The sequence below is a fragment of the Oncorhynchus clarkii genome, chromosome 1, assembly GCF_045791955.1.
Source record: "Oncorhynchus clarkii lewisi isolate Uvic-CL-2024 chromosome 1, UVic_Ocla_1.0, whole genome shotgun sequence".
Classification (NCBI taxonomy): domain Eukaryota; kingdom Metazoa; phylum Chordata; class Actinopteri; order Salmoniformes; family Salmonidae; genus Oncorhynchus; species Oncorhynchus clarkii.
This window is the reverse complement of record NC_092147.1, coordinates 50,753,259-50,780,408: the sequence shown is the minus strand read 5'-3', so window position 1 is coordinate 50,780,408 and position 27,150 is coordinate 50,753,259. Positions and strand designations below refer to the sequence as shown.

The following is a 27,150-nucleotide window of genomic DNA, read 5'->3' as shown; positions in this document are numbered from 1 at the left end:
AGTCATGCCTCTGCTATGCATCACATTTACAGTACAGCATTATAATGTAAACGTTAGTTATTGGTTGATTTATTGACTGGTTTATTGTAGTCTCACACTTCACAGAGGAGTGTTCATCTTATGCAGTCTATATATTATGGCTTACAGTATGTGTTTTATACCCGATGCTGAATCTGTCAAGATTCTAGGCTTTCTAATGGAAAGGGCCACTCTACTGCAGGGATAGAGTGGCTCTCCTCTTTAGCTGACAAGCATTTACTGCTCACACTTAATGCACACACACACACACATTCAAGTTGCTGCGTCTCCCAGCCTGACAAAGCACAAGAAACAAAGGCAATTTAGGCAGCGTTCGATGCGGGGTAGATAAGTGTTAGGCCTGGGTCGAACTGAGGAAATGTACAGATAGGATTTCAGTCATTTTGATCTACAGTCCTGTGTCTCTTCTATGTTCTGGTGCTCCGAGTGCCTTTCTCACCTGCTGGCATTCTCAAGTAGAGTTATTCTGATCAGAAGGCTAAAATGAAGAGGAATAGGTCAGAGGAGAGATGTTGCTTTTTTTGTAAGAGATGAGGGAAAACGTTTTGCTTGAGTTTTTTTTTTCTTGACCTGTATATATGTCAGTGTAGGTTGCCTTCTCTTCAGTTTTCTCTCCCTCAGTTTGTGTGGCTGTGTGTGTTCGGCACACTTGTGGTCCTGCATGTGTGTGTGTGTGTGTCCATGCCTGTGTGTGTGTGTGTGTTTCCCAGATCTGTTCTTATAATGTGGAGCAGTAGAAGGAACAAACGGGTCCTGGGTCCAGGCTCTGACCTTGTTTGCTAATTAAGTGTCCAACCTATTTTTCCACTCGAGGAAAAACGCTCATATCTTAGAGATCGCCAGAAGGCCCTAAGAGCCGCTCGTTGCTCAATCCTCTCAGCCTGACGGTGTGTGTGTGTCTTCGTGTGTACTCATATCATCGGGCTAAGTATATATGACCATATGAATGTTATTCCACAGACACCAATCCTCTAAACACTTTCGCTATTCCATATCACAGTGCACTGCCCACACAGGCTCTCCTCGTTGTTTTAGTTTCTCTTTAGCCGTATATTTCCAGTCGTCCCGTTGCATTTCTTGGTCAGCTTTACGTTATTCACTGAGCGTGAACATTGCCCTATTTAACCACCGCTTCCCAGGCTTCTCAGGACTGCGGTTAACCATACACAACGAGGCCCAGTGTTTTTCTAAACACCTCTTCTCCTGTACACCCTAGAAAAGGTATCAAGGTGGGGGGAAGAAAAAAACCTGAACAGTCTATTCTTTCCTGCGATTTTATGGTACATTGACCAAGCTTTTACTTAAGCCATTGTGCTTATTCCTGCGCGTTTCCCCCCACAGAAATTGAGCACTATTGTTATGGGTAGGCTTTGACACAGATCAGTCAGTCTAATGACAACCCTGACCTATATTTGGGGACCTCAGTCAAAGGAGAGGCAGAGAGGCCACCACACAGTGTAGATGCCCTCTGTAATGACCTCAGAGTAGCACATACAGGATATGACACAGACAACAGAGAGTTCAGGGCCAGTGGGAAGGAAACCAATGATGTTGTATACTGTATGTCCTCCGTTGCAGCTCTCCAGCTCTACCAGGGTAATCCTGGCCACACAGTCGGAGGTGTCTGTGTGAAGCCTCTGGGGTGTGTGTGTGTGTGTGTGAGGGAGGTGGGGCGGATGGTTCAATGTGTGCGTGTAGTGTCTGGTGAGGTGGGATGAGATGATAAAGGGCTTGCAGAGGATGGAGGATGGTATGGAGCTGACTGGATGCCTCTCTCTGTGTCCGTGTATGTCTATGTGTCTGTTTTGTGTATGTTTGTGCTGCAGTACAACACCAGCCTGCAGGTTTGTGGCCTGTGCTCTGCAGAAGGGGTCTCAATACTGCTATGCCGCACCGGAGAAGGGATGTGTCTGTAGTGGGTGTGTGTATGTGTCAGGGTTGTGCTCAATTCAGAACTGAATATGCCTCATAAATTCCAATTAAATTATTGAATTTTATAGAGAATAGGATACAGAATTACAATTGGAATTTGAATTAAAGGAAATATCATTTAATTTAGTCAAATTCAATTAAATTAAAATGCCTCTTCTATTCCATATTAAGTGTAGTCTATACAAATATACGTCTTGTACATAAAACATCAATTACTGAAAAAAACTGTCTTCTGGCAGTTTTCCGCATATATTTTCACATGCAAATGAGTTTTGTGGCAAACCGTTGCGGCAAATTTACTGCGACTACTGATCGTCTGGCAGACAATTCTGCCAAACATTCTACGGTTTGCAAATTTGCTGCAAACTCATTATGAATGTGCAAATGAGATCCGTTTTTTTGGTTAGTGTGTGTTAACAACGTGAAATACATCAACCAGATCACATATACCTTTAAATTAACTTGCTTCTCATGGAGAAAGTTAAACATAAATGTAGTAAATATCCTAAACAACATGTATTCAATGTCTTAACAGATAGAAATAAAACCAATACAAATTGAAATCATCAGCATGCTAAAGAATAGAGCAAACACTGGCTATTTCCCAAATAAATAGATTATTTTATATTTTTATGTAGCTACAACATTTACATGAGAAAAATGTGTACACTATGGGGATGTTTAAATGGGCAACTACAGAATTTACATGAGCCAAGTGATAACTGAGCAGTAGCTTTCAACCAATGGAAATTGAAAAGATAGTTAACAACATTTAAATAATAAAAAGAACCAACAACGAAATCAAACCCATTTCAGAACTATAGCCTTTTTGAGTGAACTTTGGAGATGGTGGCCCTGTGGAAGTCCTTCAGCCAAATGTTGTTGAATGCAAAAATAAAATGAGGATACTGAAAACAATTACTGAGAACATTTTCTATTTTGGCATGTTAAAAGTAGACTCAGTAGCTAATGGGTGGGTTTGGCTTTGGAAAAAAGGGGTCAACTGTTACAAAGTTGCCTTGATTCTGCTATGCTTCTCGCTGGATCTGGCATATTATATATTTTTCAGCAAGGAAACAATGTTTCTGCCTTGTATAAATGCTATAAACAAATGATTCAGCTAGCATCAACAGGGACTTAGGCCTACTAAATCTAAATGCGTGGTCAACTGTTCCTAGAGAGCCACAGTATACAGAATTGATTCAAATGAATCGGCGAATTATGATATTAAATCTAGACTGGGGACTTCATAATTAAAAGACAGCTGTCTACTAGTTGTATTTTATCCCTGGCTTGGGTGGAAGAAAAGCAACACAACATTGAGTTATTGACTTCATATTATTTTTCCAGAATGAATTATTATTAACGTACATCTCAAAGCCATGCACGCAAGAATCCTTGACCTGGTGCACACACATTTCTCTGTCCTCAGTTGGATTGGAGGCGTTGATCTGTATTTTTGCCTTGTAACTGATTGCTTCTAGAAAGAGAGAAGGAACAACACATGATCAAGATGAGCTAGCTACTACTTTAAAGCAATTAAATATCGAATTGTTACAAATAATGAATGTATGGGCTACATTTATGAGAATAATACATGCATTTGCTTACCTTCTCAATCTTGAAGAAGATACACTAATTTGTCACTCAAACAATGTGTTATGAGTGAGTGCACCAATGTCTCTTCCAACGCCACAGGTAAATACTGTTGCTACAGGTTTGCCTCAGATTCACCACGAGTGGCAAACATTTGCAAACTTCTGGCAACATTTTCTGGCCACAATTTTAGGGTAGTTTCCTGCAACAAATTCATTTTTTTGTAAAGGATCAAACATGTCATTATAATACATGTATATAAAATATTTTCAGGACAAACTCTTAAAATGAATGATAAAAAACCCCAACTGTTATTATATTTCATGAATCACTTACAGTGGGGGAAAAAAAGTATTTAGTCAGCCACCAATTGTGCAAGTTCTCCCACTTGAAAATATGAGAGAGGCCTGTAATTTTCATCATAGGTACACTTCAACTATGACAGACAAAATGAGGGAAAAAAATCCAGAAAATCACATTGTAGGATTTTTAATGAATTTATTTGCAAATTATGGTGGAAAATAGCCTGAACTCGAACCTAGAATCTCTAGTGGAACAGCTAGCACTGCGCCACACTGCATTAAATTATACTTCCTGTCACTCAAATAAAAAATTCTACATCCTGTGGGGTGTGGTCAATTAAATTTGGATTTCAACTCAGGAGTTGAATGGGAGTCAATTCCAAAATTCTGAATTGAGCACAACCCTTGTGTGTCGGTCTTTGTTTCTCTGTAGTGGCAGTGTGTGTGTGTGTGTGTGTGTGTGTGTAACGAGGGGGGGATAGCACACAGTCTGTGTCTCAGTGTTTTTTCTTCTTCCCTCCCTCTGCGTGTGTGTATTTATGTAAGATCATTTGTACATTATGTTTGCTCTTGAGCTATTGATTCAACACTTAATTTATTTAGGGAATGCCTCCTTAAATATGTTTAAGTTAGTGTTTCGTCTTATTTTCTGGGTCTGTTTTATTAAAATGGTCATATATATATATATAATTCATATATATACAGTGGGGAGAACAAGTATTTGATACACTGCTGATTTTGCAGGTTTTCCTACTTACAAAGCATGTAGAGGTCTGTAATATTTATCATAGGTACACTTCAACTGTGAGAGACGGAATCTAAAACAAAAATCCAGAAAATCACATTGTATGATTTTTTAAGTAATTTATTTGCATTTTATTGCATGACATAAGTATTTGATACATCGGAGAAGCAGAACTTAATATTTGGTACAGAAACCTTTGTTTGCAAGTACAGAGATCATACGTTTCCTGTAGTTCTTGACCAGGTTTGCACACACTGCAGCAGGTATTTTGGCCCACTCCTCCATACAGACCTTCTCCAGATCCTTCAGGTTTCGGGGCTGTCGCTGGGCAATACGGACTTTCAGCTCCCTCCAAAGATTTTCTATTGGGTTCAGGTCTGGAGACTGGCTAGGCCACTCCAGGACATTGAGATGCTTCTTACGGAGCCACTCCTAAGTTGCCCTGGCTGTGTGTTTCGGGTCGTTGTCATGCTGAAAGACCCAGCCACGACCCATCTTCAATGCTCTTACTGAGGGCAGGAGGTTGTTGGCCAAGATCTTGCGATACATGGCCCCATCCTCCCTTCAATACGGTGCAGTTGTCTTGTCCCCTTTGCAGAAAAGCATCCCAAAAGAATGATGTTTCCACCTCCATGCTTCACGGTTGGGATGGTGTTCTTGGGGTTGTACTCATCCTTCTTCTTACTCCAAACACGGCGAGTGGAGTTTAGACCAAAAAGCTCTATTTTTGTCTAATCAGACCACATTGCCTTCTCCCATTCCTCCTCTGGATCATCCAGATGGTCATTGGCAAACTTCAGACGGGCCTGGACATGCGCTGGCTTGAGCAGGGGAACCTTGCGTGCGCTGCAGGATTTTAATCCATGATGGCGTAGTGTGTTACTAATGGTTTTCTTTGAGACTGTGGTCCCAGCTCTCTTTAGGTCATTGACCAGGTCCTGCCGTGTAGTTCTGGGCTGATCCCTCACCTTCCTCATGATCATTGATGCCCCACGAGGTGAGATCTTGCATGGAGCCCCAGACCTAGGGTGATTGACCGTCATCTTGACCTTCTTCCATTTTCAAAAAATTGCACCAACAGTTGTTGCCTTCTCACCAAGCTGCTTGCCTATTGTCCTGTAGCCCATCCCAGCCTTGTGCAGGTCTACATTTTATCCCTGATGTCCTTACATAGCTCTCTGGTCTTGGCCATTGTGGAGAGGTTGGAGTCTGTTTGATTGAGTGTGTGGACAGGTGTCTTTTATACAGGTAACGAGTTCAAACAGGTGCAGTTAATACAGGTAATGAGTGGAGAACAGGAGGGCTTCTTAAAGAAAAACTAACAGGTCTGTGAGAGCTGGAATTCTTACTGGTTGGTAGGTGATCAAATACTTATGTCATGCAATAAAATGCAAATAAATTACTTAAAAATAATACAATATGATTTTCTGGATTTTTGTTTTAGATTCCGTCTCTCACAGTTGAAGTGTACCTCTGATAAAAATTACAGACCTCTACATGCTTTGTAAGTAGGACAACCTGCAAAATCGTCAGTGTATCAAATACTTGTTCTCCCCACTGTATATATATATATGAATAAGTATTATTCATGTACGATAAAGTAAATGCATCGTCCTATGTGCCCAGTAGCCCAGTATACCCTACTTTGCTTTAGGGGTGCATCCTTGTTCATTATCATATGTAGGTTATGTGTAAGTCTGCCTTACAGTGTATATGCACCCACTGTATATACAGTGCATGGAATACAGAGCCATAGAGGAGTGATGTGTTTTCAATCCAGGTTTAAAACGTCACCTGTAGAGAGAATTTTGCAACTCCTGAGGGTCCGAATGCGCTGCCACAGTATCACCATATGGGTTACATCCAAAATGTGACCCTATTCCCTATTGAGTGCAATAGGTGGGCAATACGGACGGGCAACTTCACCGTCCCCAACCGCAGGGCTCTCCAGAGGGTGGTGCGGTCTGCCGCATTGCATCACTGCCTGCCTTCCACGACATCTACAGCATCCGGTGTCACAGGAAGGCCCCAAAAGTGATCAAGGACCTCAGCCACGGCCTGTTCCCCCCGCTACCATCCAGAAGGCGAGGTCAGTACAGGTGAGCCAAAGCTGGGACCGAGAGACTGAAAAACAGCTTCTATCTCGAGGCCATCAGACTGTTAAATAGTCACCACTAGCCGGTCTCCGCCCTGTTATTCAACCCTGCACCTTAGAGGCTGCTTCCTATGCACACAGACATAGAACGCTGGTCACTTTAATAATGTTGTCATACTGTTTTACCCACTTCATACAGTATGTACAGTATTGTTACTGTAATTTAATTATACCAATATGTTTTCATTAATTTAATTCCCTTAATCTATTTTATGAGAATTTGTAAGATTCTTGTTTGCATAAAATAGACGGAGACCAGTCTTATCAATAATAGGTAACAGAATTTATTCTCGGAGCGCGCTGCCACGTTACCACGAGCAACAGTTTATATACAATAATATGACGTAATTTCATTGCTTCTAGAATGAATCCCCTCCTCCCGACCTAGAATCAAGTGATTTTAAAAATTCATTCCAACTCACTAACACACTCACAGGTCACACAACCTAACTGAATTAACTTTAGACCCCTCACCATTATCAATCACCACTTAGCTGACAGTTCTAATTAACAGAAAATCTAGGAATGCACTCACTGCCTTATCTAAAACACCCCAGAGCTCAGTTTCGTTGTTTCAACCATAGGTTAACTACCTTATCTGCTTACTTAATCCACAACCCATTCATTTCTGCCTAGTTGGAATGGTGTTCATTAACTTTAATTACTCCTTGTCCGTGTCACACAATCCCTTCTTATGAACTCATATTGTTAATCAGATATAATAAAACATAAGTTTAAGTATAAGTTTACTTAGTTACAGTTCCATTTAAAATGAGAATATTGTTCAGTCATTTAATCATAATATTTCTAACAAGTATATACTGTATTCTAGTCAAGGCCTATCCTATTTAACTATAGCTGTACATATACTATTCTTCAGATATACTACATATTCTATCTACATACTGTCCATAATGTCTATACATCCCATCATATACAGTATATAATCTATACCATGTTATGTACTTGTTTCTAATTGGCTTGAAGGGCATTCTAGAGTGTGTATTATTTCCCTATAACGCACGGTATATCAGTACAGTAGAATTCAATGGCTTAAGTTCCTTGTTACGTGCTCTATACTCCAGACTCCGATACTGCGCGTCCTAATATTTTTTTCTATATTTCTTCATTCCAATCTTTTACTTCTTTAGATTTGTGTGTATTGTTGTGTATTGTCAGATATTACTGCACTGTTGGCGCTAGGAACACAAGCATTTCACTACACCCGCTAAATATATGTATGCGACCAATACAACTGGATTTGATTTGATTTAATTTCACCTCTGTAAACATACAACAAGTAGTACACTATATATGGAATAGGGTGCCATTTGGGACTCAGACATTATGTGTCGTACTGTAGTGACCTTTTATAATGAGTTTGTATGCGTGAATAAAGTGCTGTTATTTGATTAGCCATGAGTGAATAGCAGCAGGCAGGGAAATGGTTCTCACTTGTGTCCCTTGGGTTAGGCCCATTTTCTATTCTCTTTCTGCCCCTTGAAAAATTCATGAGAAAGCACCCATGTGTAAAAGAGGAATAGGGAACTTGTTTGGTTACTACAGTAGGTCACATTAATGTTCAAGGACACACTTCATTTCAAATCAACAAAAATGTACTGTGAATATTATTACCCATTCACTGTTGACGGTGATGATAAGCCTTTGAGGTACGACCCTGAATATGTTAATCTGGATTTCAGATGTTTCCTTCTGTATAATAGGTCAGGTTTATTTTGTTTTTTAAAATATTATTCAGAATATTATGAATGGGTGTTTTTTTCTCTCCTTCCATGCAGAAACTAATCCAATTATAACCTCTAGCTTTTGAATAGTTTTTAAAAATAATGCACAGACAGCACTTTGGTAGAAGGGATGACAGTCTGTGTTTGCACGCCACCTTACTTCACTGACACCAGATGAACCCTGGTTCAACCTCTGAGACAGACAGGGAGAATATTCCTCTACGATTTGGCTGATTTAGCTCATCCTGGCGGGTTCTGTGTTGATTCGGATGGATTTGGCTGATTTAGCTCATCCTGGCTGGCGGGTTCTGTGTTGGTTCGGATGGATTTGGCTGATTTAGCTCATCCTGGCGGGTTCTGTGTTGGTTCGGATGGATTTAGCTAATTTAGCTCATCCTGGCGGGTTCTGTGTTGGTTCGGATGGATTTGGCTGATTTAGCTCATCCTGGCGGGTTCTGTGTTGGTTCGGATGGATTTGGCTGATTTAGCTCATCCTGGCGGGTTCTGTGTTGGTTCGGATGGATTTGGCTGATTTAGCTCATCCTGGTGGGTTCTGTGTTGGTTCGGATGGATTTGGCTGATTTAGCTCATCCTGGCGGGTTCTGTGTTGGTTCGGATGGATTTGGCTGATTTAGCTCATCCTGGCGGGTTCTGTGTTGGTTCGGATGGATTTGGCTTAAGCCCTGTACCATAATAACCACATTGTTGTTTACTGATTGTTGTTGTTATTCTCTGGGAGTGCGACAATGTCCGTATAATGATGGGGGTTATGGGGTATACGGCTAGGGTTGGCTGTGTGGTAGTATTGTTGTACTTGTATGCTAGCAGACAGACGGCACTCTTAAAAAGGAGGCGCTATCTCGAGCCATATAGGGTTCTTCGGCTGTCCCAATAAAAGAGAATCCTGTGGAGATCCCTTTTTGGTTCCGCCAAAAGAGTTACCCAATGGGGACAGCCGAAGTAGCCTTTTGGATCCCTTTTTTTCTAAGGGTGTTGTTACGCCAAAAGAGGCTAATACATATTTTGTATTGACATTGGTGTAGCTGGCGCCAGACTCTCACCAACTGAGCCACACAGGGCTGATGTACACGTATGGCACCAGACAGACTGTTTAGGAAGCAAAAGAGGCAGCTTTGAGCCCTACAGATCCCAGTGGTCAAAGCTTGGCAATCATGGGTAGTTTTCCTGCTTTTGGCTTAGGCTCAATTCAAGCCTCTCTTGTCTGAGCGCTGAGGCCCAGCGTTTTATTATTAACAGCAACACAATTATCCAGGTTTCAATTTAAAAAATGAACTACCTGCATGTATACACTCTGATTAATTGACCTGATTGTCTTAAATACATAGGGGTGCAGGTAGCCTAGTGGTTAGAGCATTGGGCCAGTAACCGAAATGTTGCCAGATCAAATCCCTGAGCTGACAAGGTAAAAATCTGTCATTCTGCCCCTGAACAAGGCAGTTAACCCACTGTTCCTAGGCTGTCATTGTAAATAAGAATTTGTTCTTAACAGGTTAAATTAAAAATCTTTTTTTTTTTTTTAAATACAGCCGATGTCCGCTCCCCTGTGGAAATACAATTAGCAAAATACAAAAATCCCCCTAAAGAAATCTGCATCTGGGGTGGAAGGTGGCCGAGCTACAGCGGTGTTTGTTAAATCATGAGACATCCCGAAAATCTGTCTCTAACCAGAATAGAAAGAGTGGGAGGCCCCGGTGTACAACTGAGCAAGAGGACAAGTACATTGCAGTGTCTAGTTTGAGAAACAGAGGCCTCACAAGTCCTCAACTGGCAGCTTCATTCAATAGTACCCACCAAACACCAGTCTCAAAGTCAACAGTGAAGAGGCAACTGGTGATGCTGGCCTTCTAGGCAGAGTTGCAAAGAAAAAGCCATCAACCCGGGGTCGCCTCTTCACTGTTGACTTTAAGACTGGTGTTTTGGGGGTACTTTTTGATGAAGCTGCCAGTTGAGGACTCGTGAGGCATCTGTTTCTCAAACTAGACACTCTAATGTACTTGTCTTATTGCTCAGTTGTGCACCGGGGCCTCCCACTACTCTTTCTATTCTGGTTAGAGCCAACTTGCACTGTTCTGTAAAGGGAGTAGTACACAGCATTGTATGAGATCTTCAGTTTCTTGCCAATTTCTCACATGGAATACCCTTAATTTCTCACTACAAGAGTAGACTGATGAGTTTCAGAAGAAAGTTATTTGTTTCTAGCCATTTTGAGCCTGTAATCTAACCCGCAAATGCTGATGCTCCAGATACGCAACCAGTCTAAAGAAGGCCAGTTGTATTGCGTCTTTAAATAGCACAGCAGTTTTCAGCTGTGTTAACATAATTGCAAAAGGGTTTTCTAATGATCAATTAGCCTTTCAAAATGTTAACCTGGGATTAGCGAACACAACGTGCCATTGGAACACAGGAGTGATGGTTGCTGATAATGGACCTATGTAGATATTCCATTAAAAATCAGCCATTTCCAGCTACAATAGTCATTCACAACATTAACAATGTCTACACTGTATTTGTTATCAATTTAATGTTATTTAAATTGGACATAAAGGTAGCCTTTCTTTCAAAAACAAGGACATTTCTTAGGGACCCCAAACTTTTGAACACGTGTGTATATATATATATATATATATATATATATATATATATATATATATATATATATATATATATATATATGGATACATAATAATAATCCTGATCTTTCTTGTATTTCTCAGATATAGGAAAGACACTTTAAAACAAACTTCCTTTTGATTTTTTTTGACTGTCTTTCCATGTATGAATGTGTTATTTCAGTGTGTTTCTATGGGCTATATATATCTATAGTAAGGTCAAATATATCAAACATTTTATCAAATTGTATTTGTATATATATATTTTTTATACCTAATGGGGTCCTAAAATTCTAAATCAAATTGCTAAATGATCCTTGGTATGACCATCTTAAAACAATTCCATATGTTAACTTAGTAGAACCCCCCCCCCCCACCCCAGTTTAGACTCTTAAGGATTAATGGATGGAGGCAAGTGTTTGGGGCAATGTGGTTCCTGACCTGATAGTAACTTGACTTTATAGTTATATTTAGATATCCCCAGTATGCTTCCCCTTCACGTACAGACACACACACGCACATACACACTGCGCCACCCCCAAGTGGTATAACAGTCAAGTCAGTTCAATCTGGTTGGATTTGGTTCGTCTACTTTAGAAAGAGAGATTGAAGAGGAAAACACAATCAAGTGTAAGTACAGTACTCTGTTGAAGAGACAGAACGTGGCTGTGTGGGCCCCAATAACCTCCATGTTGTAATCCCCTCTGGAGAATCCGAAGCCCCTATGTTCTGTGTTGTACCTTGTGGTTTGGAGCTCCCATCGTGTCCAGTAGTCTTACCAAGAACCTCCAGGTGAGACACATGAGAATGTAGAATGTTAGGCTCAGCATTTTCTGGGCATCTAAAATGAGGCTAAGGCAGCTTCCATACAAAATATACTGTCAATGTTGTACATTGTACTGTAGCTAGCTGTGTTCATGGCTACATAACTTGATGCTCTTGTGGTCAGATGAGTGGGGTTGATAGAGAACATCGGACTCTTGGTTTCCCATTCAGTGTTTTCTCATGATCCTCTTGTATTCCTATCAGTGTTTATGGGTGTGTGTGTGTGTGTGTGTGTGTGTGTGTATGTGTGTGTTTGCGTGTGTGTGTATGTTTGTGCATGTGCGTGCCCCTGTGTGTGCATTTGTGTGTGGACTACAGGGAGGAAGTCAGAAGACTGGAGTCAATCACATAGAGGAGAACTACCTCAGAGCTGTGTATGTGCATGTCCTGGTGTGTGTTTGTGTATGTGGGTGTGTGTGTGTGTGGGTGTGTGTGTGTGTGCGTGCATGTGGGGGTGTGTGTGCGTGCATGTCTGGGTGTGTGTTTGTGTGTGCGTGCGTGCGTGTGTGTGTGTGTGTGTGTGTGTGTGTGTGTGCGCAGCATAAACTACACACAACACAAACCCTATGCTCAGCTATTATGGTACTACAGTGTGTAATGGCCACTAATGGGAACCTTAGCTAAATAACATGAGTGTTTACTATGTAGTCTCAGGGAACGCCTTTGACTCTCTTCTTGACCTCATTAGCATTTCAAGTATGATATTTGGTGAACTAAATAAATATTTGGTGAATATTTATATTAGATATACGTTGGTGGCTTTGACTGATGCACTTTTACTGAGTTCCATTTTCCTGTTCCCAAGGGAGACCAGTGAGATGGTTACTGGTTACTCATGTTTTTTTTTTGGGGGGGGGGGGGTGGACGACTAATGACAATACTGTGGTTAATTGACATACTTATACAATGCAACATGAATGACAAGCAATGATGTTTCTCTTCTCCCTCCAAACCATTGCAGGATAGTCTGTGTCACTGCGGTTCCTTCCTGACATGTTTTAAGGCTTCTGGAATGAGCTTAGATCAATTAAGGTCCATTTCCTCTTCTCATGGTGTTGGCATGGTCGGCAGGGCATAAATTGCCCAGTAAGATGGATGATGTGTGTTTGTGTGTGTGTGTGTGTGTGTGTGTGTGTGTGTGTGTGTTCAGTTAAGATGGATGCATATGGGACACACAGACAGAGAGAAACAACATAGTTTTCTGCATGATTACGCCGCCCATGAAATCCTATAAATCCAATCAATCCCAAGCCCTGCTTGTGTTTCTCTGCTCTCTTTCTATGTGTGTGTGTGTGTGTGTGTGTGTGTGTGTGCATGTATCGTCTCAGAACACACGGAAAGTTCTTTAGACTGATTGCACTATTTATCACCATGGCAGAGTAATCTGGTAAGGTGTTACATCTAAAAGATGAATTGCTATGAGTAATGCATTCAGTACTGTAGTAATGCAAGTCTCGCTTGCCAGAGTCATGGCACTCCAGACAAGGCGGCTATGTCCAAAAGACAAAACCCCGTCCAATATCTACGTATCTATCGTCTTACAAATCCTTGCCGCTCTTGCCCAGCACTTTGCCGTAAATGGTGACTGGATTATGTCCCCAATGGAGAGCAAAGGCTACATCTAATTAGCTTGGTGTTTCCGGGCTAACACCACCTTGTATTCTTTTTCAATTGAAGTGCATCTTCATCTAATGTTTGTGAAATTAGAAACTTAATGGAGCTCATTCATGAATTAATAATCGAGCCAGCTTCACAGTTCCGTTTCCACTTTAAGTGTCGTGCCACTGAGAGTTGTAAAGAGCAACCCAGAATAGGAAGTTCCACTTGGGGCACACTCTCCCGAAAGATAACTGGTATGGGATGAAGGGAATACTTTACCCCTGAATATGTTTGACAGACTATGTAGGCATTGAATTAGAACAACCCAGGGAGGAAGGCTTTGTCACGTTCGTCATAACGACGAGACCAGGGCGCAGCGTGATAGGAATACATACTTCTTTTAATGAAGAATAAACACTGAACAAACTCTACAGAAACGCCCGTGACGCTATGCGCCACCACGAGTACTGACAGGCAACTCCACATAGACAATAACAATACAAAACCAAAATGGAAAATGGCAACCTAAATAGGAACCCCAATCAGAGACAACGATAAACAGCTGTCTCTGATTGGGAACCAATTCAGGCCACCTTAGACCTACATTTACCTAGACAATATCAAAACCCCATAGATAAAAAATCCTAGACAAGCCAAAAACACATACCACCCTCGTCACACCCTGACCTAACCAAAATAATAAAGAAAACAAAGATAACTAAGGTCAGGGCGTGACAGGCTTAATGGCAGTGCTTTAGTGACATACCCATATTCATTGAATCATCTTTCACATCCTCATGTTTCAAATCACATTTGATTTGTCACATGCAGATGTTATTGCGGGTTTTGCGAAATGCTTCAGTGTGGTAAGGATGTTCACAAGGTGCTGAGTCTTGTTCTTCATGCAAAACAAGTTTTTATTTTATCATTCAAATTTTAAACTCTTGGATTTATACTTGTACTCAAGTGTCATCTTCAGTCAAAACAATGTCCCCGTGGGCTTGTGTCACAGCGAGCATGATGATGATGAGGAGAAGGAGGAGGCAGAGGACAAATTGAAAAAGGTGCTTCTGCACTTGAGGTGCTGCCTCTCAACGTCTCATGGTCTGGACCCCAGCGTGGGGTATGACTATAGAGAGAGAATGTGTATATCTCTCTGATAGTGAGTGAGACAGGAGGAGGGCTTAAGAGATTAGACCTTCCCCTGTCCGCTGTGTGTATGTGTGTGTGTGTGCGTATGCCTCTCCATCTGTGTGTGTGTAGCGTCAACCCCTCGGGGAATCTACTCTCTCTGCGCTGCGGGGAGGCGTCTTCAATGGCAGCGTATTTGCAGGATGCTACCGTCCTGCTCCTCTCCGTCAGGGAATTAGGCTTTACTCCTCCGCCTCTCCGACTGAGAGCTTCTCTCCTCTGCTTGCCTCCATCCATCCACTGCTGCGCTCATTTGTGAGACAGACAATGGAGAGAAGGATTTATAGGACAGTTGGCAGGAAAGGCCCGTTTGAGAGGATGGTAGCGACACGGGCTGCTAAGTAGGTTCGTTTTCTCACAAACAAGCAAGAAACCACATGCTGTATGCACACACACGAACAAGCACGCTCACATATGAACACACGCAGGCACACACACGAACACGCACGCTCACATATGAACACACGCAGGCACACACGAACACGCACGCTCACATATGAACACACGCAGGCACACACGAACAAGCACGCTCACATATGAACACACGCAGGCACACACGAACAAGCACGCTCACATATGAACACACGCAGGCACACACGAACACGCACGCTCACATATGAACACACGCAGGCACACGCTCACAAGCACGCTCACATATGAACACACGCAGGCACACACACGAACAAGCACGCTCACATATGAACACACGCAGGCACACACGAACACGCACGCTCACATATGAACACACGCAGGCACACACGAACAAGCACGCTCACATATGAACACACGCAGGCACACACGAACACGCACGCTCACATATGAACACACGCAGGCACACACGAACAAGCACGCTCACATATGAACACACGCAGGCACACGCTCACAAGCACGCTCACATATGAACACACGCAGGCACACACACGAACAAGCACGCTCACATATGAACACACGCAGGCACACACGAACACGCACGCTCACATATGAACACACGCAGGCACACACGAACAAGCACGCTCACATATGAACACACGCAGGCACACACGAACAAGCACGCTCACATATGAACACACGCAGGCACACACGAACAAGCACGCTCACATATGAACACACGCAGGCACACACGAACAAGCACGCTCACATATGAACACACGCAGGCACACACGAACAAGCACGCTCACATATGGGGGGCGGCAGGGTAGCCTAGTGGTTAGAGCGTTGGACTAGTAACCGGAAGGTTGCGAGTTCAAACCCCCGAGCTGACAAGGTACAAATCTGTCGTTCTGCCCCTGAACAGGCAGTTAACCCACTGTCAGGCCGTCATTGAAAATAAGAATTTGTTCTTAACTGACTTGCCTGGTTAAATAAAGGTAAAATAAATACAAAAAAAATATGAACACACACAGGCACACACGAACACGCACGCTCACATATGAACACACACAGGCACACACGAACACGCACGCTCACATATGAACACACGCAGGCACACACACGAACAAGCACGCTCACATATGAACACATACACATACACACACACACACACAGTCCTCCTTCAAAAAGGAAAGAGGTGGCTACAGCAGATGGTTTTCCACTCTTATTTTGTATCCTGGTTATTTTCAGGTCCAGGATAATGACTCCAATATGTTATTGTAGGTTATGGATATGGATATTCATCGCACCAATGAATGTAACCCCTCTGAAGGACTAAATATAATTAAGCAGAATGCTCGTGGCTTATTTTATTATTCTGTTAAACGGTTTTCTCTCTCTGTGGTTTAGGCAAAGTTAATCTGTGGCCTAATGTTGAATTCATTCCCTTTAATCCAATAATGTAATGAATGGGACTAGGCACTCGGAAGCCTCGACATAGATTCATCTGTTTATTGTTTGTCTCGGTTTAGCCGGCTAATGTAAATGGCATTGACGCCCTCTCTGGGATTCATTGCACAGTAATGTTCAATATTTTCATAACGTCACTTAAGGCCCCTCTTGGAAAAATGACGTATTTATGTTCTATTCTTTCTATTCTAGACATGCATGATGCATTAGACTACATTTTTGTAGTTTTGAAGTTCCTATTTCTTTACACTTTTTGTATTAGTCTTCAACATAACTCTTCCTGATCGTGGTCTGGGACTATGCACCTAAAGTATATCTGTCTGGAAGCACCGATCCATCTGTTGATGTGTCATTCTTAGCTACTGATTAGTTATTTGTGTTGGGTGAACCCGTAGTTACTGGTGAGTGTAGGGGTTAAGATGTCTATTGTGTTTTGGGCCTGATGCTTGTCACTGCTATCCTATACTATTCTATGGAGACCACTTAGCTGCTATCTTCTCAGACCAGAGGTGGCTTAAAGTAATTGAGCTGTGTGCCTTTTTCCTCTGAGAGTTCAGTCCTCCCTTTGACATTTTGCCTTAAGCTCATTAACCATGTTTGGGTTTATAATGGCAATCTTTCCATACCTCAAGTCAATACCTCGATACAACACCTCGATACAACACCTCGATACCCATGGGTTACTGATCTGGAGTGTTTGTTTAGTAAATAGTACAGAGGAGTGTGTTTATGTGTTTGTGTGTGGGCGCATGCGTGTGTGCGTCCATGTGTGTGTGTCGTCCGTGTGTGTGCACATGCGGGTACTTGTGCACATGTGTGTGACTACCGGATTGAAAGTTCATCCCAGTTCACATTACACTTATCAGTGATTAGCCCTGTGGAAGAAAATGTACCGCACAGCCATTTACCCCCAGTCCGACATTTAATAGACATGATTACAGAGTTAATTGTGAGTGGGGACCGTAAGAACCAAGAGAAAGGTCAAGTGAATAAAGAAGCAGTCTATTCTTATTTACAATAACATTTACTCCGAAATGGCACAATCAATTATTTGACACTAATCTCTATTGGGCACAAAATAATCTGAAACACAACAAAACAAACAGCAAATGCATCCAACAAGTTTGTAGAGTCACAAGCTTGATGTAATCATTGCGTGCTAGGAATATGGGACCAAATATTAAACTTAAGTGAATAAGTGGATTTGTCCCAATACTTTTGGTTCACCCGATTTGGATTTTTTTTAAATACTCGCAAATTACAGCTGACAGTCTGCACTTTAACCTCATCGTCATTGTTTCATTTCAGTACAGAGCCAAAACAACAAAACATTTGTCACAGTCCCAAGACTTTCGGAGCTCACTGTATGAGTGGGAACAGTAAGAACCGATGGGAGCATAATCAGTAGAGAAAGTTCAAGTGAACAAAGAACCGTGTCTCCATGGTGATGAGACAGTTAATATCATATACGAGATGAATCATGAATGGACCGTATATAGGTTTAAATTATTACTTCACTCCAGTCCAGCAACATCTTTAGCAGTGAAATTGGCTCATACATAAAATAATATATTATCACGTACCAGTTACTCAGATTCCTGGTTAGTGACATTTCAAGAACTTGAAAGGCTTGATATTCTATACTTCGAGTCATGACTTCACTGATAGGTAGATTGAGAAAATCAGATACTCTATTTTTCGAAACAGCATTGCTTTGTGTTGCCCTTAGAGGAGTCTACGTAATAGAACGGAAATTCCAACACGCTGATATTCTTGACGCTTCCAAACAGAGGAGTCTACAGCCATGACTTAGGGCGAAGCTACTGTGGTGCTGACTGTAAGAGCATGCATAGGGCTACGGGATTTATGTATAGCCTAGGCTAGCATTAAGCTTGAATGCTTTGGCATGCGTTGAAGGAATGGTTGTGTGCTGGTGTTATTGATATACAGGTCAGCTGGTGTGTGTAGCCTTTGTGGCCCGAAAGGCATTATGTTGACTGGGAGAGCCGGATAAATAGCTTACATTATATTAGCGACAAGTGGAGACTGAAGAGAGGGAGTGACACAGAGAACGAAGCATGTCGGGGCTGTCTACGATGGGATTGCGTCACGATACTACGCCTTCTGTTTGGGGCATTATTTTCAGTAGCCTAGTCAGTGGGATGTGTACCATACTGTGCCACAGGCTAGTAATAGCCTACACTTGGTTTTATAAAGCAGCTGTTATGAATGTGCCAATGAAATCAGTAATCAATCCAGTTCTTGACAGTTGTGTGTATTAGGTTTATTACTTTATCTAGCATCATATTTCTTTGTCTTGTCTGTCCTCTTACCAAACTACCACTGGAGCCACTGCAAAGTACTTTTGCATGGATTGCTACTAGCGTTAGCGCAATGACATGCTAGCTGTTCCCATAGACTTCCATTTATTGAGCCAACGTCTATCCATTTAAAAGCGCGTCTCGGCAGAAATATTTCTTTAAATATAGTTACATTATTTGTTGTAGTGGTGGCAATCATTTATTTGAATGAATATAGGGTAAACAACGGAGAAGCTTCCCTATGCTACAGGATGGGAAGCAGGGTCGGGAAACAAGGGGAGCATTTTAAAGCCTCTAAGCAGTTGTGTGGATGCGGTCAGAAATGATGTGGTTGAGGTCAGAAGTTGCCTTCACCCCTTACTGTATCAAGGCTGAATTGGAGTGATGTAGATTATGGAGGCCACATTTGTATCAGCTGTTGCTCATTTTATATTCACAAGTCAATTCTTTTTGATAATTAATTCATAGGGGAAGGCTATGACATGCAACAAAGACTGAGACCAGAATGGAGTACTACACTGTAGTAGTACTTTCTCTGACACATTTTTAAATGTGGATAGTTGAAAAGCAGTGATTCAACATCAACATGCTTTTGGCTGATGGTGTACACTACAGTAGGTACCTATTAGACAGAAAACGGCGGAATAAACATTATTTCCACATCAACTTTTAACCTAAATCCAGTGACATATTGAATTAGAATTGAATAAATGATGAATCCTACTGACTTCTCAACCAAATGTAAATCAACACTAGTGGGGTAAATACTGTGGGGAATGATCGACAGACCCTTCCGACCAAAAGAATTGAAGCAAACCAGTAGTCTTACACTCAGACTACTGGTTTGTAAGACTCTGCAGCCTCACAACCATGTTATTAGTATGCACAGCTTGACATCGTTTCTCTCCTTGCAATTCAGTCCAATCAATATACTGTATGTCTCCTTCTTTCCTTTTTTCTCGTTATACATTCTCTGCAGCATTTGGACAAAATGTTCTCAGAATGACCACACAATAATGTTCTGTATGATGATATACTGGCCATTCTCAACTTCCTCTCGTGTGTGAGGACCAACATACATTCTTGACAAACATGTACAATAGCAAATAGCAAGGGGACCACATTGAATACCCCACGTTTGTGGTCAGTTCATAAACAAAGAATGTCTCGCTATAAACTTTGACCCCAGTGGTCACTCACTCCCTTTCTGATTGAGACCCATCCATTCTTGGCATCCTCTATCACAGGATTAGTTGAAATCTGACCCCTCTCTCTCTCTCTCTCTCTCTCTCTCTCTCTCTCTCTCTCTCTCTCTCTCTCCCCCCCTCTCTCTCTCCCTCTCTCTCATAGGGAAGAACATCTTGTTTGTGCAGTTTACAACTCATATATCCACCCCTACCCTCCCCCTCCTTGGCTTTGACTAGGCTGATAAGGGCTGATGTCCTCATAAACCATAAACACCCCACCTCCCACCCTCTATTATGTGGCTTAGAGTAGACCAAGCGGAGGAAAAAGGGGGGTGGGGGGGTCGCTCTGCACCAGCGGATGCCCTGGGGTGGGGGGGGTGGGGTTCAATGGTGGGGGTGGGGAGTCTTGTTAAACCATAGCTAATGTTATTGGTTACTGGAGTGTGAAAGTAAAAAAATCTAAGAAGATCACCGAATCTGAATTGAAATCCTTGTGTTGTATACGGCATAAGGGATCCTTAAGTAATCTCAGGATTTCACACCAGAAAGTCACGATGAGAGACCCAGCCCGGATATCTGACCACATGCAGTAATGGCGTGTCTGTGCCCGTGCGTGAGTCTGATGATAATGTTCAAGGTGTGATTTATAGAGGATGAGAAAGTGCCTTGAGGCCTGGCTGTCGCGTCCCTGACCCTCTGGCTGGTGATTTAGTGTGATAAGTGAGTTTCCTTCATCAGGTGCATTCAGACTGTTACAATAGAGGAAATTGGAGCCTGAAGAGACCATATTACTACTGATTATTAGATTCACTACCCAGTCTGCTGCTCCTCTGCTGACTCTTTGATTCTAGAGCATTCTGAGATACATACCCAAGGACACCTATCGTAGAAAAAGAAAGCCAGGCGCCGGGCACTCAGGTGTCTGCTTAAATGTTGAAATGAATTTGAGGGACTAACAACTATTCAGGCTGTAATAGGTCTATGTGAGATATATATTTGATAGATCTATTCTAGAATCTGCCTCTGCATATCCTCTCCTAGGTGCACTTCTTAAATTCATTCATGATTCATAACTTAATAATGCTGTGAAAAATGAGGATCTTGTTTGCGGCATGAGAGTCTCTGGGTTGTTGTGGGCCTGGAATTAATGACCTGGTGCTGGATCAAACTGTATTCATGAACTGTCTCAGAGTAGGAGTGAAACTGATCCTAGATCCTACTTTAAGACTATTAATACAGGCCTAGGTCCCCAACAACAATGGCGTTCCGGACTAAAATTAGAGTTTGCATGGTTTTTATCCACGGTCACAAAAGGCCCCTGCAAACACACAATTGCTCCCTTTCAAATGTGTTGCTAGGATACGAGCGCAGCAGAGACTAAATCCCCTCTGTGTTTCGTTTCTCCAGCTGCAAAGCTCAGACATTATGTTATGTTATGTGTGTGTTGGAACCAGTTCAGGGAACAGAACAGAAAAACTGAATCTATACTGTTCCGGAACAGAACTGTCATTTTACAAGCATGGGAAACATTTCAGAGATTTAAAAAGGAACAGAAAGGAACTATATAAACCTTTAGTTTTTTGTTGTTGGTTCGAACCAGTTCAGAAAATGTGTTTTGTTGGTCAGAACAGTGGAACGGAACAAAAAAAAAGATGATTCTGCTCAGAACGAAAGGATTCATTTTGGTTCCAACCCTTGCTGAAGATAGGTCATTAGCTCGGCATACAAATCGATTGTCTGATTAATTGTTTCTGATTTATGTTAGTTATTAGTCGATTTTCAAGTGTCAGCATTTCAAGTGCCCGTTTGGTACTTTTAAAGTAGTCCTCTGAAAAGTGTGTATTTGATGCTTAGAAATCCGTATCTAATTCAACATTATTGATAACAATACAAATGCTTTTATTATCTGATGAACCAGCATGCAATCCATTGTTTTTAAACCCCCGGTGGTGTTTCATGAATCCTGCCTAGTGCCTTGGGATGAGTATCATTACCTGAGCCTGTCTGTCGCTATGGCAGACGTCTCCAGGGAAACCAGAAAGATGCTGTTCTATTCTGCTGTTCCGCTGTCTGTAAGTAGCGCATTCTAGAGTGTTGCTGAAACAGCTGTTGCTTGTCATATTGTGTTTCCTTGGCGATGGGTTGATCATGTCACTGTACGCTCCAGGTAGTCTCTGACTCTGGGGGACACATAGTGACTGAGTGTTCAGCTAAAACAGCACTTAGGGAGGGTGGTTGCTAGTGACAACCATGGACCTGTCAATCATGGTGTTGTCGACCTGTTAGGGAAGACAGGGAGCTGGTCTCCTGCTGTGGTACCTAGAAGGCTGACATGATCAGTACTGTTGTTCAGGGCCAATGACATGAATAGTGGAAAGGATACTAGTACTGAATGTTCCAGAGGTGTCTTACTGGGCATGACTAGTGCTGTTCATTTGTAGGTTATGACATGTAGTCAATTGATTCACTCAAGCCCTTTGCCCTCAGAACAGCCTCAATTTGTCGGGGCATAGACTCTACAAGGTGTCAAAAGTGTTCCACCGGGATGCTGGCCCATGTTGACTCCAATGCTTTAGTTGTGTCACGTTGTCTGGATGTCCTTTGGTTGGTGGACCATTTTTGATGCACACAGGAAACTGTTGAGCGTTGCCCATTCACCCTCTGAATGGCACACATACACAATCCATGTCTCAATTGTTGCAAGACTTAAAAATCCTTCTCCCCTTCATCAATGTTATGACCATATTATAACAGGTTATGTTTGCATATTATGACATGGTTATCACCTTGTCATAACGTGTTATGGTGCTGGGTGTCAAGTAAAGTGTTACCATATGTGACTCACCACCTGGATTCGGTGTTATGTAGCAACATTTGAATTTCTGTTTTTTACATTAGCTAAAAGTAGAGACTCAGAGCTACAAAATGGTATATCATACACTGCATTTGAGGAAACATTGGGAAAGTAATTCTGCTTTGAAAGTTGATCAACTTGTTAACTCACTTTTGAGAAAACCGTCTTTCAATGTTTTGGTACTACTATTGGAGAGCCCTTCTTTGTCTACACCCATTCAGCATTGTTCACACCCTCTTAGGCCTTAGCCCCACCCATCTCGTTATAACCAGCTACTTCCAGACATCTAAGAGAGATAGAACAGCTCACTGAAAATTACTAACCCTATTGCTCTGTGGTTTTGCGTTCAGAGCACACACTGGACGCTCTGGCCAATAAGTAGGGTTGTTCCGAAAGCTCTGACTTTACAACTACAGTCAAGCACCCAAGCTAACTGGCTAACATTGGCTAGCGAACGTTACTTCCAGACACATAATGAGGGAACACCCCACTCTGACCATTTTACTCGGCATAGCAGAGCTGGTTTGGCTTTTTTTTTATATATATATATATATTTTTTTACCCCGTTTTCTCCCCAATTTCGTGGTATCCAATTGTTTAGTAGCTACTATCTTGTCTCATCGCTACAACTCCCGTACGGGCTCGGGAGAGACGAAGGTTGAAAGTCATGCGTCCTCCGATACACAACCCAACCAAGCCGCACTGCTTCTTAACGCAGCGCGCATCCAACCCGGAAGCCAGCCGCACCAATGTGTCAGAGGAAACACCGTGCACCTGGCTTGGGGTCATTGTCCATTTGGAAGACCCATTTGCGACCAAGCTTTAACTTCCTGACAGATGTCTTGAAAAGTTGCTTCAATATATCCACATAATTTTCCACCATTATGATGCCATCTATTTTGTGAAGTGCACCAGTTCCTCCTGCAGAAAAGCACCCCTACAACATGATGCTGCCACCCCCGTGCTTCACGGTTGGGATGGTGTTCTTCGGCTTGCAAGAATCCCCCCTTTTTCCTCCAAACATAACGATGGTCATTATGGCCAAACAGTTCTATTTTTGTTTCATCAGATCACAGGACATTTCTCCAAAAAGTACGATCTTTATCCCCATGTGCAGTTGCAAGCCGTAGTCTGGCTTTTTTTATGGCGGTTTTGGAGCAGTGGCTTCTTCCTTGCTGAGTGGCTTTTCAGGTTATGTCGATATAGGACTCGTTTTACTGTGGATACAGATACTTTTGTACCTGTTTCCTCCAGCATCTTCACAAGGTCTTTTGCTGTTGTTCTGGGACTGATTTGCACTTTTCACACCAAGGTACGTTCATCTCTTGGAGACAAAACGCTTCTCCTTCCTGAGCGGTATGACGGCTGCATGGTCCCATGGTTTTTATATTTGCGTACTATTGTTTGTACAGATGAATGTACAGGCATTTGGAAATTGCTCCCAAGGATGAACCAGACTTGTGGTGGTCTGCAATTTTTCTATTTTCATTTTCCCATGATGTTAAGCAAAGAGGCACTGAGTTTGAAGGTAGGCCTTGAAATACATCCACAGGTACACCTCCAATTGACTCAAATGATGTCAATTAGCATATCAGAAGCTTCTAAAGCCATGACATAATTTTCTGACATTTTCCAAGCTGTTTAAAGGCACAGTCAACTTAGTGTCTGTAAACTTCTGACCCACTGGAATTGGGATAAAGTGAGTTATAAGTGAAATAATCTGTCTGTAAACAATTTTTGGAAAAATTACTTGTGTCATGCACAAAGTAGATGTCCTGACCGACTTGCCAAAAATATAGTTTGTTAACAAGAAATGTGTGGAGTGGTTGAAAACGAGTTTTAATGATTCCAAACCTCAGTGTTTGTAAACTTCCAACTTCAACTGTATATATACTGAGATCATGTGACACTTAGATTGCACATAGGTGGACATTATTTAACTAATTATGTGACTTCTGAAGGTCATTGGTTGCACCAGATCTTATTTAGGGGCTTCATAGTAAAGCGGTGAATACATGCACCACATTTCCATTTTTATTTTTGTATATATTTTTTTTGAAACAAGTAATTTTTTTCATTTCACTTGACCAATTTGGATTATTTTGTTATATTAAATCCAAATAAAAATCGCAATTGAACATTTTTATTCGTATGTACAGATGACGTATAATATTTGATATTAAGACACATGAAAGTTCACATGTTCAAGAAGGCATTTCTGCCAAAACAAAAACGTTCAAACAGCTCTCATGTGAAGTCGTGACTTGCGACATATGCCTAGTTTCCTGAATCGGGTTCACATATTTGCTCTTATCTTGAAGTGTATTGGATTCACTGAAATAGCTCCTTCGCCTGATGGCAAAAAGGGGCAAGCGTATTAATCTTATTGCACGTTAATATTCATTTAAACTGTTCCTTCATGTCCATGCTCAGTCGTTTTATTTTGACTTCCTCCTGATTGGCCAATGAGAATTTCACACTGCTGGGTTAAGCTGCTTAATCAGAGCAATGTCACTGCAAGTTTGAACTGCTCAGCTCTCACGGCAATTACCAAAAAATGATTGCCATCAGAATATCTATTATATTTAGGGGTTTAAGAAGTCCATTAAAAAAAATGGCTGCCAAAGTGTATTAATACCTCCTGGTCCGAACTGCTGTTGGTTAATCCTTCATTTAATGAGGTAAAGTAATGAAGAAAGTAATGGGCTACGTGATGCAACGTTACTGTCTTATTTTAGTGGTGCAATGTGTTGTTCCATTATCCGGCAATTTTACATCTCTCCACTCTCTGTCTCTGTCTCCCTTGCAGGAAAAGCAGCCTGTCCTGCTAATGTTTCGTCATCAGCCGTGGTTCTAAGCATCACCTCAGGGGGTTCTACACAGAGCAACATGCTGCACCTCACTGTGCTCCTCCTTTTCCTCCTGTCCCTCACTTTCCCCTCCACGGGTGAGTTTTGTATGGTAATCACACTCTAGGGATTTTCACACTACTGAGCCGTACTGAGCCGAGCCAAACCAAGCGGTACTGCGCTGGCCTAGTTATGCAGTCACCGTAGTTGCTGGAACTTTACTGAAAATAAAAATATCAGCGCTAGCTAGCACAGGTTAGTCCGGGCCGGCACGGTAGTGTGAAAAAGGGTAACGATCTCATCTTCAGTTCAACTGCAGGAGAAATAGAATGCGTCTGTTCATTGAATTGCAACTTTTTGGGTTGCAGCCAAGGTCTAGCAACTATCCACTGCATGTGCAGGCAGATAGAAGAGAGCAGGGCTGAAAATGACCTGTCTGTGTTGTGTAACCCCAGAAAACCTCTTCAGAAGTTTAGATTTCAATTCAGCTGAAGCAAAGAATGTGTTGTTTGGACTCTGGCGTTCTCACTACTTCCCAACACATATCCTTCAAACAGATTGGGATAGTGGAGATTACGTTTGTTCATAGGAAGAGGTGTGTGAGTCATGCTTCGACTTCACCCGAAGGCAATGACAACAGGGTGTGTTTGTGTGTGCCTGGCCCAGCGCATCACATTGTGCTGTATGCCTGCCTGATCCGGCCTCCTCTGAAACACAACAACAGACCAGCATGCATAAATGGGTCATCCCTATGGCTAAGGGACATCGCTTTGACATAGCCGTTGAGAGCCAACAAGGAGGAAGTTAGCCTGATGATTAATTTAATGTTGTTGTTGTAGTTACATAAACTACAACATAGTCAAGACCGTGGAGAAGGAGAGGGCTACTGTCTCTTTGGGCAGAGGTCTGATAATCGTTGTTGACCATAGAAGTAGAGTCACTAGAAGGGACAAAGTCCATCACAGAACATTGACTTGAATAGGAATGTCTGTTCTAGTAATTTCATTTTTTTGCTGTTGACAAGCTGATTCTCCACCCTACTAAGGCTCTTATTGGACAATGCCTCAGTACTGTATGTCTCATGTCATGTTACATGATGTGACATCCAACTCGAGCCTGAAATATCTTTGCACAAAGAAAATGCAGCATCATTCTCCAGTGTGCAGATTTCTATATTTCTTTCATCACATCAAACCCAAGCTGACCATGTTGAAGATGGGAGAGAGAAATCTCTCATCTCAGTGTGATTGTTTGCATGGCCCTAGTCTGTAGCCTTCAGTACACGTCTGCTGTCAATGCCCAATCACCGTGATTGTCACACATTCCATAATGCAACAAGAG

The 27,150-nt window shown here is 42.0% G+C and overlaps 1 protein-coding gene across 1 annotated transcript in view; it reads left to right on the top strand.

Annotated features, from left to right (window-relative positions):
* Positions 1-27,150, top strand: part of LOC139408486 (contactin-1a-like) — a 137,139-nt gene that overhangs the window by 54,572 nt on the left and 55,417 nt on the right. Inside the window, exon 2 of the mRNA XM_071152449.1 lies at positions 25,770-25,907. Coding sequence (XP_071008550.1) covers positions 25,850-25,907 — 58 coding nt within the window. The 5' untranslated portion in view covers positions 25,770-25,849. The remainder of the gene's footprint in view (positions 1-25,769; positions 25,908-27,150) is intronic.